The sequence below is a fragment of the Loxodonta africana genome, chromosome 1 (assembly GCF_030014295.1).
Source record: "Loxodonta africana isolate mLoxAfr1 chromosome 1, mLoxAfr1.hap2, whole genome shotgun sequence".
Classification (NCBI taxonomy): Eukaryota; Metazoa; Chordata; class Mammalia; order Proboscidea; family Elephantidae; genus Loxodonta; species Loxodonta africana.
Window position 1 is genome coordinate 99,232,563 of NC_087342.1, and position 14,222 is coordinate 99,246,784.

Consider the following 14,222-nt stretch of genomic DNA (forward strand, 5'->3'; position numbering starts at 1 on the left):
AAAAAAAGCAGAGCCCAAACCCAACAAGGAAGGGGGAAGGGAATTTGACAGGTGTTTAAAGACGGGCAGCAACCAATACATAGGGCCTTACTTTCAGGTTACAGATTTATGTATACATTATCAAGCTCTCTCTTTCCAAGAAATATTAGATTCAGGATCCCAAGAGGCTTCATCCCCCAAAGAAAAGGGAACCCTTTCTTCCTTCCAATAGGTCCCTTTCTTTACCTGCTTCTCCTGAGGGGTAGGAACTTTCAGCTCCGCCTCCGTGCTCGTCCAAGCTCCGCCTTCCCGGTCCACCTGTGTGCCCGGTCCCTGACGTTGACGTTCGGCTTCAGCAGCTTGCAGGATTTTGGCTTTCGATTGGTTCTCCCGTTTACAGCTTGCATAGCCCACCAATGGCAGCGGCGCTGGGTAAGGGGTTGCCCACTTCCAAGATGGCGCCCCCAAGAGCTGGGAGCGGGTGACCCGCGGCGGGGAAGCGGCCTGGGTTGGCCCTCCGGTTGCGGGGTCCTGGGGGCGTCTCGCCGGCTCCCCCACGGCCCGCCTACAACGCCTTCCCCGGGCCAGAGCAATGGCCTCCGAGAACAGCAAGCAGTTTTGGAAAAGGAACGCCAAGCTGCCGGGGAGGTGAGCCCAGGACGCTGACAGGGAGAGAGGACTGGACCAAACTCCTCCAGATCCTACGGTCTAAATCCCGCGGGCCTGGGGCGTCGCAGATTCCGGATGGGTGGTTTGGAGAATCCCGGTGGGGGAGCGGGGACCGCCTGTGGCTGCAGGGCAGCTGTCAGGAAGAGGAACGGGCGGCAAGCTTTGGGGGACAGCTGTGTGTGGGAGCAGAGCAGAATCTGGGGTCGGAGGTCTCTGGAGAGGCTGTCCTCAGTCAGGAGGTGGCCAGAGACCGGACCTAAGGGGCAGTGGAGTTGGGTGAGTAGCCAGAGTCCGTTCTGGGCTCGGAGGGTTGCTTCTCACTTTAAACAAAACTCCCTCTCGGGGGTCTCCACACAGGTGGTTGCTTGCACGAGGACGGCCCCTTTCCTGGGATAACCCTCAGTTTGACACATACGAATCTTTCACTTGGGTTCTCCAAAGATTCTGTTGGGGCCGCCTTCGGGGGCAAAATTCTCCAACCAGATCTTACTTTATCTTGAGTTGGCCCTTTCCCATTAGGAATTATTACAAGGTGACCCCAAAATCGGGACTATTTCTTTAGAATTTCCCAAGGATTTGGCCAGCCCTAGAGATCTGATCCTCTCCTGTGCTGTAATGCTTGCTTGTACAAATGTACCAAATCCTGTCAATTTCAGTTGCTTAGTTGAAGAGCAGACCTTCTAAGCTACTTTTTTTTTTTTTTCTTTTCCTTTTTGGTGTATGTTGAGGCTTTTAGCAATTACCCATCTATCATCCTGCTGTTGGTTTACAGTCTCAATTTGTTTTGGGCACAGTTCTGAAAGTATAAGGAGGAATGTGTTTTAGTTGTGCATTTAGGATTTCTGCCAGCCACCGTCTGCCTGGTGATGAAATTCATGTTTGGTTGTGCCCACGTGCCACCTTTCCTAGTTGATTTAGCCGTTTCCCTCTGGGATAATCCTTTGAAATTGTGACTTTTAGCAAGAGAGAAATGAAGGTCAGTGGTACCTATATATAAAATTTTTTTTTTTTTTTTATATATAGCGGACCTATTTTATATAGGATCTTAATAGACCTATGGAGAATAATGCGGGAGCCAGCTTTTTAGTAATACAGTATTAAAATAATACAAGGGAATGCAAAGATAGGTTCAGATTAAAGTGCTGTGGAATTACAGTGTTAATGCTAAAGACCTTTGATGTTTTTAGATTAGCACCACTTCCTGCCAACTGATTCCCTCTTCCTTCCCGGTCTAGTCGTGAGCTCTCCAGCTGTGCCAACTGCCAGTTGTTTGGGGGTTTTCCATAGTGAGATCATTACATTTTGACATCCTAAAATAATAATTAGAATCCATGGGAAAACTGTTAAATCAGGAAGGAATATATGAGATGTGGGACATGGCATGGTTCTTTTGTGCCTACTGACTACTGGTTACTTTTGATGATCTTTTGTTTTCCATGTTTTCTTTACTGGACTCTAGGAACAGTCAACTTTTTGAAAGCACTACTTTTGTGAGATAGGAAGAAGAGTCTTCTTTCAGTTTTTTCAAGTTTCTGGCTTCCCTTTTTGTTTCGGAGAGGAATATGGAGGCATAGAGGAAAGAACATTTAACTGCAAAAAGACCTGGGCTATTGTTTGGGCTCTCTTACCTTTGGGACCAAGGACAAATAACCTATTTAATCTCTCTAGGCCTCAGTTTACTGAGATATCTGTTATCTATGAGATTCAGATGAAAATAGCTTCTTCAGGATTATCATGAGGACTCAATGAAATAGTCTATTTGTAAAGAACCTAGATCAATGTTTATTTAGCACATTATAGTTGTTCAGTAATAGTAATTATTAATATTACTTTTACTAGAGCAAGTAAACATTTAAAATAATATTTCTCACACTAGGTAAATACTAGTTTGTCTTCATTGTTTATTCTTAAGGCATTAAAACGTTGCCACAATTCACGATAGTTTTTGCTACCTCGAATGTTGAAGAGAAACATTGTTCAGCACTGTGATTTTAGCAGGGAAGCCTCAAGAGCCCCTGGTTATGGGAGAAAATTAAGGCTTTTTTAGGAAAGGTGCTTTGTCTTAAGTAAAAATGTTAGGGCATTTTCTCAAGAATAGAATTTTTGCACTTGTACTGTTTTGGCCTTAGTGAAGACCAACTTTCTCCTAGGTGGGAAACAGCACAAATGACCGGGTAGTAGTCCGTGCAACCTAGAAGTGAAACGGTTTATTCTTATTTGCAAATTGAAAGTTACAAAATCAAAGTGATGACAGCTTACTTTCAGTTTCCTGCATCATGACCCAGAGACCTTAATGACAACAAATAGGAATTTTATTTCATAAAAATAACCTAAGTTCAAAATGAATTAAGACCCTTAAAAAAAAAAAAAAAAAGCTTTATTGAGATAAAATTCACATTTCATAGAATTCACCCTTTTAAAATGTATAATCCAATGGGGTTTTTTTTGGTTTTTGGGGGGCTTTTTTTAGTGTATTCAGAGTTGTGCAGCCGTCGCCACTAACTTCGAACATTTTCATCACCCCAAAAAGAAACCCCAAACTCGTTAGCAGTCTGTCCCCATTCTCTCCTCCCTCCAGCCCATGGTAACCACTAATCTACTTTCTGTTTCTATAAATTTGCCTATTCTGTACATTTCATAGAAATGGGATCTATATAATATGTGGCCTTTTGTGACCGGTTTCTTTTATTAACATAATGTTTTCAAGACTCGTCCATGTTGTAGTATCTGCCAGTAAATCATTCCTTTTTATGGCTGAATAATAGTCCATTGTATGGAAATACAATTGACATGCTATTGTGAATAATGCTGCTATGAACATTTGTGTACAGGTTTTTGGGTGGACATATGTTTTCTATTCTTTTGAGTTTATACCTAGGAGTGATATCGCTGGGTCATATGCATGGAATTAGACATCCTTTTAAATTTTCCCTGTTATTCACAAAAGTCCAGGTACTTAATACATCAAATAGTCTTCATATTGATATCTAGGAAGATGGGAGACAGTATGTACCATTGTGGTTAAGAATACAGGCTCTGGCTCAAACAGATACTTGTACACCAGTGTTCATTACAGCACTGTTCACAATAGGCAAAAGGTGGGAATAACTCAAGTGTCCATCAACAGATGAATGGATAAACAAAATGTGGCAGATCTATACAATGAGGTATTATTCAAGCATAAACAGAAGTGAAGTTGTGATACATGCTGTGGCACAGAGAAACCTTGGAAACCTTATGCTAAGTGAAATAAGTCTGATACAAAAGGACACATATGGTATGATTCCACTTGTACAAAATATCCAGAAATAGACAAAAGTTTATTAGTGGTTACCAGGGGCTGGGAAAAAGGGGCGGGGGGAATGGGAAGTTATTACTGAAGGGGCACTGAGCTTCTGTTTGGGGTGATGAAAACTTTTGGAAATACTGGTGATGGTTGTACAACATGGTGAATATAATTAACGTCACTGAAATGTACACTTAAAGATGGTTAAAATGGCTGATTTTTTGTTAAATATATTTTTCTACCTTAAAATTATTAAAAAAAAAATGAATAAAGGCTTTGAAATCTGACTGCCTGGATTCAAATCCCACCTCTGGCATTTTCTAGCTGTGTGACCTTAGGCAAGTTACTTAAACTGTCTGTGCTTTGGTCTTCTCATCTGTGACATGGGGACAGTCAGAGTATCTGCTTCATGAGAGTGTTATGAGGATTAAATGAGGTAATGCATAGAAAGTACTTAGGAGGCACTCGATAATCTTAGTTAATATTATATTGACAGTTATGGTTATAGTAGTTCCAAATTTTATCTTATTTCCTGCCTTGCTCTAGTTTGTTTCTGAAACCAGAAATGAAAAAAACTTAAATCAGTGGTGTGTCTAAAGCCCTTAGTAAGCGCTGGGTGAAAAAAAAAACACCATCCATTCTAATTAGGCAGAGGGTTTATGAGGCACAAAGAAGCCTAATGCTGAGTAGCTGTGGCTATCAGGTATTCATTAGTGATGAGGAGCATGATTTTGAGCAGTAATTCTCAAACTTTAGCATGTATGAGTCACCTAAAACCCAAACCAAATCAAACCTGTGATGTTGAGTCGATTCCAACTCATAGTGACTTTATAGCACCGAGTAGAACTGCCCCATGGGCTTTCTAAGGAGTGGCTGGTGGATTCAAACTGCTGACCTTTTGGTTAGCAGCTGAGCTTTTAACCACTGCGCCACCAGGGCTCCATGAGTTTTGTTAAAACGTAAATTGGTGAGCCCCCTACCAGAGCTTCAGATTCAGTAGGTCTGGAGTGGGGCCTGAGAAGTCAAGTTTCTAATGATTTCCCAAGTGATGCTGATGCTGCTAGTCTGGGCCTACATTTTGGGAACCACTGGAAAAAGAGCTCTGAATTAGACTGAAAGAAACCTGGGTCCTGGTGCTGGACTTTTGCCATACAGGTCTTGAGCAATTAATGCATGTCCACTTGGTTGTCTAATCGGTATCTCAACTTAGTATGTCTGAACAGAACCCTTGATTTGTGCATCTATACACCCCTGCAAACTGCTCTTTTCACTTCAGCTAGTACCACCATTCACCAAGTTCTTGTTCTCTCACTGCCATATCCAATTCACCTGAAGTCCTGTTGACTTATCAAGATATATCCCAAATCTGAGCAGTTTTCACTGCTTCCACCCCTACAACCCTGGATCAAACTAGGTCCTCTCTCGCCTTGACTACTGCTGTATTCTCCCTGTTGATCTTCCTGCAGCTCTTCTTGCCCCTCCACATGCCTTGCATTTGCAGTTAAAATCCAAACTCTCAGAGGCACTTCATGGTTGGAAAAATAGGCCAAGTTAAGGACTTTGATCTTTATCCTAAGAGCAGTGGGATGCCATTAAAAGGTTGATAGTGGTGGAATGCATTACAATGAGATTTGCGTTTATAAAATATCATCCTCAAATGGGCACACCAGCCCAAAAGCAAAGTTGAGAAGGCAGGAAGGGACAGGAAAACTGGACAAATGGAAATGGGGACCCCAAGGTTGAGACAGGGAGAGTGTGGACGCATTGCAGGTTGGCAGCAAATGTCACAAAGCAATTTATGTATTAATTATTTAATGAGAAACTAATTTGCTCTGTAAACATCCACCTAAAGCACAATTTTTTAAAAAGGAAATAAGAAAAAAAATGTATATATATATCATCCTGGCTGCCCTGTTTGGAGCAGTGTTTCTCAATGAAGGTAGAGATGGGGACACATAGTATTTGGGGCAGGTTAACTCTGGGTTGCACTCTGGGTTGTTTAACATCCTTGGGTCCTACCTACTCAATGCCAGGAATGCCTACCAGTTATTGGGTCAAACACCCTGCACCCACACACTTACACATTTCCAAACACTACAGCCCCTACGCTTCAGCCCCACTGAGGATCAGAGTGAGCCTAGGAGGCAAGTTAGGAGGCTACTACAGTCAATTATGGAAGAGACCATGATGTCTTGGTCTAGGGCAGTGGCAGTGGAAATGAGAATAGTTGTCAAGTTTAAGAGCAACAGGACTTGGTAAATCTTTGGATTTAGGGAGTAAGGGAGGAGGTGCCGATGAGGTGTCACTCTCAGGTTTCTGGCTTAGGTGGTCAGGTAGCTTGTGATATCATCCTGAGAGAAAAAGCCAAGCTTTTGGACAGAGTACTTAAATACCTGAAGCTCAATTTCTTTATCCATGAAATGAGAGGTTTAGATAAGTGATCTCTAAGGCTCTTACCACTTCTGAAGTTCAGTGTTGAATTTAATTTACCAGCTCTATTTTTTTTATCCAATTCATGTCAGCGGATATTTCCCTTTTGTTCTGTCAGTTATACCAGGCATGGTTGATACACAGGAGTGGTTTTTTTGTTTTGTTTTTGGCTGAAGGTGGGCTTTCCTGTTTTGTGCCTTAAATATTAGCTTTGGAAAGTAGCAGATTGCTGGCCCTGCTGAACATGAGTGTCATAGACTTGTAGAATGTTACAACTCGAGTCTTAAGACCATTACAGATGAAGAAGCTGAGACCCAGAGAGAGGAAATGACTTGCCCCAAATCACACTACAGATGTCTTGACTTCTGGTCCAATGCTCTTTGTACTACTGTCTCCCCTTCTTTCAATCTTTGCTAAGGTTAAGATATCCTCTGTCATATCATCTCATCCACTGTAAGGGTATGGACACTTGTTGTGGACAGACAGACGAGACTTAGAACAGGAGAGACAAATGTGAGCCAGAGCCTGGCTCACCCCGCTCGTTCTCATTTCCAATCCTGATGGGAGGGGCTGCTCCCTCTTTTTAAGCAAAAATGTTTTTTATAATAGTCAAGGAGAGCTTATTAGCATTAAACGGAGTTGATAAAAATGTCTAATCACTTGAATTACTTAAGAGCTCATAGATTTTTAACTAAAACTTTCTGTCATTTGATCGTTTTTCATAGTATTAATGAATCTGATAGGTGGACTCTGTGTCATGGTCCTGGCCTGCCTGGTCAGATCATTACGACCTATTCTTGGCTTGAAAATGTTATCCTGATAAAGTAAGTGACTAAAAAGAAAAAGTGACTAGAAGATACTAAATTATCACTAAAACAGCATAGATCCCCAGTTCTGGAAGACTTCCATCGAGCAAGCGTGTGAACCTGAATCAGTTGCCAACATATTTGGCCTTAAATTGGATAGCTCTGTTCCCATGTTTGCTTCAGCTCCTTTATCAGCGCTAAACAAACACCTGTTGATTTTTCCTACCAAGGTTTTTGCACTGTTCCAACTACATAAAACAGCCATGCCAATACACTCGGTGGTATTGGTTTTATTAAAGAGAATGGCTAGGGGGTTGACACAGATTTTGGCTCCCTCTGGTACCAGTTGCAGCACATCCCACAGCATTTCTTTTCTCTCCATATCTGAACTGCAGTGTGTTTGCCTCTAGGTTTTAGGTCTAAGTAGAGAAGGGGCAGCTTAAGCAGACGTTAGGTTTTGTAGAGTCCCAGTCTGTATTCAGTACTAAGTGCCTGTTTATGTGTGTTGTACTCTGCCAGGCAGTGAAGGGACTACAGGAGAAGACCTGGCCCGACCACTGCTTCCTAGAAGAGGAAAATCTAGTTGGCACTATGGTTTCCCCTGGGCGAGGAAGCTGTGTATTGTTGTCTTTCCAGTATTTCCACTAAGCTTATGTTAATTTTGTAATCTAAAAAACTTAAAAGTGAAGCTAGGCAAAAACACATTGTTGAATGAAGGAAGCAAGATGTAGAATGATGTGTACAGTGTGCTGTCTTTTTACACAAAGTTTAAAAACAAAAAAATACTGTATGTGTTTATGGGTACTTGAATATATAGTAAAACAACAGATGGGAAGGATTCATATCAATTTCAGGATAGTGGTTTATCTCTTGGGTAGGAAGGATACAATTTATATAAAATTTTAAAAGCATGTGAGATAATATTGCTCGTTGTTTAGTAATACATACATAGAAAATAAAAACAAAAGTAAGGGTGAAAAATGCCAGATATTTATAGAGTGGTTTGCTAATAAGGGCGTGCTGGGTGTTTTAATGCCATAGTGTTGTATTTCTTAAACTGGGTGGTGGGCATCTACCTGGGTGTGCCTTATACTATGATCTCAACTATATATCTAAAATAGTTCATTAAACAAAAGTGATTTAAAGCCTGATTATGTATTTTAGGGATCAAAGAAGGTGGGGTTAGTGAATGCTGGGGGTAGGGTCAGGAAAGTCTCATATGGGTTGTACAAGTTGAAGGGAATGTTGCAGGACGGATACAATTTTGAAAAGACGTGTAGAAAAGCATTCCAAATAGGGAGAAGAGCCGGCTTTAGTAATAAAGGTATATTTGGAGGGCAGAGTGGAGACCAGCTTACCCCAGAGCTGAGTTTGAGTCTGGAAGAAGTGGGGATGGTAAGGTTAATTGGTGAATGCCAGGAAATTGAGCACCGTAATCACTGGGCTCTTTCCGTCTGTCTTCATCTAGTCTCTGTGATCATCTTGATTTCTCTTTTCTAAGTTGTCACCTACCTTTTCTGAATGCAATGAGCTGATTCATTATTATACAAATTGTTCCAGGTACAAATATATGGTGGCTTATTTCAAGAATATGTTAACAAATTCAATTTGGGTTTTGATACCTTTGCTGATGAGGTCCATCATTTGTCTTGGCTTTTCTGGCTGTGCCAGCACATTGGGCTGATAAATTTAGAAGATAGTCTACTGTGATTTTAAGATCTGTTTCTTGGATGGTGATTAAGCCTGCACAATTAGCTTAGCTTTTTACCTGCATGGATTATTGGCAGGTGGTAAAACTCATTTAAGGAAAGGATCTATGAGTCCTCTCATTTTTCTACTTAGCCAACTAACCTAACTGGCCCATTGAGATCTCCCCACAAAGTTTATCCCCTGACCTTTATATTTTACTACAAAGAGGACTTGTGGATGTGGAAAGTTCAAATGTGCTCATTTTAGAATATTTGCGAACACTGAAATACAAGTCATTGGCCATTTTGTTTTAATTTTTGTTTTGTCTAAGTCCTCTCTGTCTCTAAACCAAACTTTTCCATTTACCCTTTGACCCGTCTTTTTTCTTTCCTTTCTCTCTGCCTAGGAAACCCTTGAAACACATTAAAGTAGCATTGTTTGCTTTCCAGAGTTTGTATTTCTATAGGAGTGTATGTAATGGTTTAGGGAGTAGGAATTCTTATAGCTAAAAAGGAGCCATATCCACAACTAAAGATCGAACACAAAAACATTCCCTCTGAAATCTTAGTAGAAATCCATGTGAAAATGTTTGAATTGGCTACATTTTTATTTAAAAGCAACTTTAGGATCACATCTATTATGTCAAACAAGGTACTTGGTAAACTTGTTTTTAAATGTTGGGTAAGGATTAAATTACAAAAATGTGAGCGGCAGGGCCAAGATGGTGGAGTAGTCAGATGCTTCTGGTGATCCCTCTTACAGCAAAGACCCGAAAAAACAAGCAAAATGATTATGACAAGCTATGAGCCCTGAACATCAAAGGCAAAGTTAGAAAATGGACTGAGCAGCAGGGGGAGGGAGAGATGTTTCAGAAGCGGAGAGGAGTTGCTGGACCTGAATCGCCAGGAACCCTCAGGCACCATTCCCTGGAAAGACTGCAGCAGGGCTGGCAGTAGCATTCCGGACATGGTTCTCCCCTGAGGGGAGAGACAGTGAGCCGCACAGTCTACTCACACCTCCAGAACCAGAGAAGAACAGAGCTGTCAGCAAAAACTAAGTACTTGCGTTTATTTTACCGCGCTCCCGGTCTCCAAGCTGGCTTCAGTGGCTGTCGATTTCCCTGGGCCTGAAATAGGACCTGCTGCATGCTCTGAGCCATTTTCCTGGCCTTGGAGAAGGGATAAATTCACAATTAGGGGAAAAGATAATCTGCCAGCTCCACTAAGCTGGGGAGCTCAGGACAGAAGTGGCTCTTGTTCAGGCATAAATGGCCTGTGGATTTGAATACCTTTCACCCCTGCATGGACCTGTGTGGGCCCATTTCAGGAGAATAGGCCCGTGTTGGCAGACTGCAACTGCTTCAGCTGTGCAGTGGAGAGGTGGGTGTTTGATGTTTGACGCCACTTTGCCTATTAAACAGGGTCCTTACCTACCCACATCAGGGGCCTAAGGTCTGGTGGCTCCACCCATGTCTTCTAGCCACCCACGACAGGGGTCCAAGGATAAGTGGTACTTCCCAGTCCTTACAACCAAAAGCATTGGGTACCCATGGTCCATCTGCAGAACCCACCTACCTGTGCACTCAATAGAACAGGGACACACTTTCCTCACAGACACTTGGGACGGTTGTCAGCCCCCTGACTTGTTCATAGAGTGACCCCCCTGCTGCAACCAGACACTTATACCTACAGCAGTCACCCCTGCCCCCTAAGTCTGTAGGACAGAGCCTGTACCACACACTTGATGACCAGCTACCTGGATACCTGGATGACCAACTAGCTGAATCCATACAAGAAAAGTGAATGGACTCCTAGGCTTAGATACCTGGTAACACCTCTAGCCATCTGATGACAGGACATTAGAGCTTCAAAGGCAAAAATAATCAAGCTAGCTCACTCAAGCAGACTATTTGGGCATATCAAAACACAGCAAGAAACTAGGACATAGTAAGCAAACATAAAATGAACTAATACAATAACTTATAGATGGCTCAGAGACAATAGTCAATGTCAACTCACATAAAGAAGCAGGCCATGATTCCTTTGAAAAGCTCTCAAAAACAAAGAATCAAGGAATCTTCTGGATTAAGGTGCCTTCCTGGAATTACCAGATGCAGAATACAAAAGATTAACATACAGAACTCTTCAAGACTTCAGGAACGAGATCAGGAAGATGAGGCAATACACAGAACAAGCCAAGAACACACAGCTAAAGCAGTTGAAGAAATCAAAAAGATTATTCAAGAGCATAATGAAAAATTTAATAAGCTGCAAGAATCCACAGAGAAACACCAATCAGAAATTCAGAAGATTAACAATAAACTTACAGAATTAGACAACTCAATAGAAAGTCAGAGGAGTAGAATTGAGGAAGTGGAAGGCAGAATTAGTGAGGTTGAAGATAAAACACTTGGCACCAATATATTTGAAGAAAAATCAAAGATTTTAAAAAAGTGAAGAAACCCTAAGAATCATGTGGGACTTTGTCAAGAGAAATAACCTACAAGTGATTGGAGTACGAGAACAGGGAGGGATAACAGAAAATACAGAGAGAATTGTTGAAGATTTGTTGGCAGAAAACTTCCCTGATATCATGAAAGATGAGAGAAGATATCTATCCAGGATGCTCATCGAACTCCACGTAAGGTAGATCTAAATTACAAAAATGTAAGGGAGGAAGAAAACCAACATTTCTTGGGCACTTAATGTGTGCCAGGTAGCATTCTAATGTTTGCATACCTACCTCACTACCTGCCAGGAATTGTGCTAAAGGGCTTTTTTACACATTATTCCATTTAAACCTTCCAGTCCTTTTAAGACTGTTTATTTTCTAAAAGGGTGATGTATGTACCTGGTACTAAATCAAAAAGATCTGAAAAGGTTAGCAATGAAAACTAGGTTTTTCTGCACCCTGTCCTCCAGTCATCCAGTTTCTCTTCCTGGAGGCAAACCACTGGCACTTGTGTCTTGTGTACTCTTTCAGAAATACTCTATGAATATATAGACCTGATCATATGTAAATATGTATGTGTATTTTAAAGATTTTTACAAAAATGTTGGCATTTAATATATATGATTCAGTGCCTTCTTTCAGTTACTGTCTCAGAGTTCATTTCATGGCAGTGGGTATAGAACAGGCTCATTCTTTTTAACAAATGTCCTGTAATTTGCTTAACCTGTCTCCTGTTGATAATAATCCTTTTTCTTTTAATAGATAAGCTTAACACATATTTATTGGGATGACTGATATGTTTGGTATTAGTTCTATGTATAATATTCTCTTTGAAAAAAAATCTTTTCATGTATGGACAGTGTTTGCTTTTGGGGGGCATGCATGAGTATATTCGATAATTTGGGAGGTTTATCTTTTTATTCTAATGATTGAATTTATAAGTACAACTGTATACCATATTTCATTAGAAAATATTTATTGACTCCCTACCATGAGCAATGATAAAATTAGTAGTTATATTTTCTGCTGCTTCCCCTTCCCGCCTGCTTTTAGCTGATTATATTATTTTTCTTAGTTTTACTTTATACATTTAAACATACTTATGCCTCTATTACTTGAGCTATCAGCTTTAAATATCTTTTGAATCCTGTCAATAAAAGATAAGGAAACCAGCATACTTATTTATACACTTTTTCCTCCTTCCCATTTCAACGTTTGCCGATTATATATATATTTTTACATTATCTTCTGCAACCATAAAACCTCAAAGACTTGGTCCTAAGATTAAATCAGTTAAATGCTCCCACTACTCCTTTGCCATGGTTTCTCCTAGGATCTCATGATTAGTTGAAATTTGTCCTCTAGTAGTTTCTTCGGGAAGGAGTCAAGGAAACCATATTCCCTGAGTTCTTACATGTTGGAAAATGTTTTTCTGTTGACTTTATACTTAAACAGCTTAACTTGATGTCAGTTATTTTTGGGTTGCTTTTTTTTTTAATTGTGAAATATTACACACAGAATAGTGCATAAAACAAATGTTTAGTATGATCACTGATGAATAAATTGCAAAGTGAACACCTGCGTAACCACCACTAAAGTCAAGAATTAGAACTTTACCAGCACCCTAGAAGTCCCTTGTGTTTGTTTTCTATCACGCCTCCCTCCTTCTCCCCAGAGAAAACCACATCCTTTTATGTTATTCACTTCTTGCTTTCTTTATAACATTACTACTGTGTATGCATCCCTAAACAACACCAATCATTTTTACCAGTTTTGAAGTATATATAAATAGAATCATGCAGCATTTACTCTTTTATACTTTTGCTCAACATGAGTTTGTAAGATTCATCCATGTTGTTACTTGTAGTCCTAGCTCATTTATTTACATTGCTGTTTAGTATTCTTTTATCTTTTAACTGATCATATTGCAGCTCATTTCTCTATTCACTGTTGACGGATTCTTTCTAGTTTGGGTCTAACAGGATCCATGATACTATGAATACTTTTATACATGTCTCCTGATACACATATGTATATATTTCTCTTAAGATATATACTGGGGAGTGAAAATACTGGCTCTTAGGGTACACATATTTCATTTTTCCTGGATATGGCCAAACCTATCTTTGAAAGTGGTTATATTAGTTTATACTCCAATAGCAATGTGTGAGAGTTGTCGGGCCACTCTTTCCTTGCTATGTAATGTTGCTTCCTTGTCTTTTAGCCCAGTGATCCTTTGAGGTAGGTAATATTCCCATTTTACAGATGAGAAACCAGGTTTAAAGTAGTAGAATAACTTGGTGCAGGGTTACAGTGGTATTGGATGCCAGAACTGGCTTTGAACTCCGCTCTCTCTAACTCTAAAGCCTGTTATCTTTCCAGACTGCCTTCTTTACAGATAGGACTTCCTGGCAATCAGATAAGTAAGGCACTGAAACTTCCTCAGGGAAGGTAAACATTCTCAAAGACTTGTTTGTTTGTAAAGAGTAGGTTGTTATCTTTTGGGGATGAGCTGGAGGATAGTCCTTCTTGGGAGTAACCTATTTCTCAACGTCCTTTCCAATTTTGTATGATACTCATCCAATATTTAGTTTCCTAACAGCTTGCTTCTTCCTTTTTTCTTGATTTTAGCATCCAGCCTGTGTATGGAGCACAGCACCCTCCTCTGGACCCTCGGCTCACCAAAAAGTAGGTCAAGACATTTTTTTTCCCATGCATGTACTTCTTACATCCCACTACCACCTCCTGCCCTCCCCCCACCCCCTGCCCCCGCCACCAGCACCCTGACCTGATTTGTCAAAATGATCTTTCTACTTTGGCCTTTGGCCTTTCCACTTTGACCTTTCCTAGCTTCTCTTTGCTCTAATTAAGCAAATTTTTTTTAACCTCCAAATGATCTATTACTAAATGGG

General features: G+C 40.6%; 1 protein-coding gene across 1 annotated transcript in view; it reads left to right on the forward strand.

The window, feature by feature from the left end:
• Nucleotides 1-428: 428 nt before the first annotated feature.
• The window catches only part of TBC1D22B (TBC1 domain family member 22B), a 74,964-nt gene continuing 61,170 nt past the window's right edge, over nucleotides 429-14,222 (forward strand). The window contains exons 1-2 of the mRNA XM_010587970.3: nucleotides 429-627; nucleotides 13,942-13,998. Of these exons, the coding sequence (XP_010586272.1) occupies nucleotides 572-627; nucleotides 13,942-13,998 (113 nt within the window). The 5' untranslated portion in view covers nucleotides 429-571. The remainder of the gene's footprint in view (nucleotides 628-13,941; nucleotides 13,999-14,222) is intronic.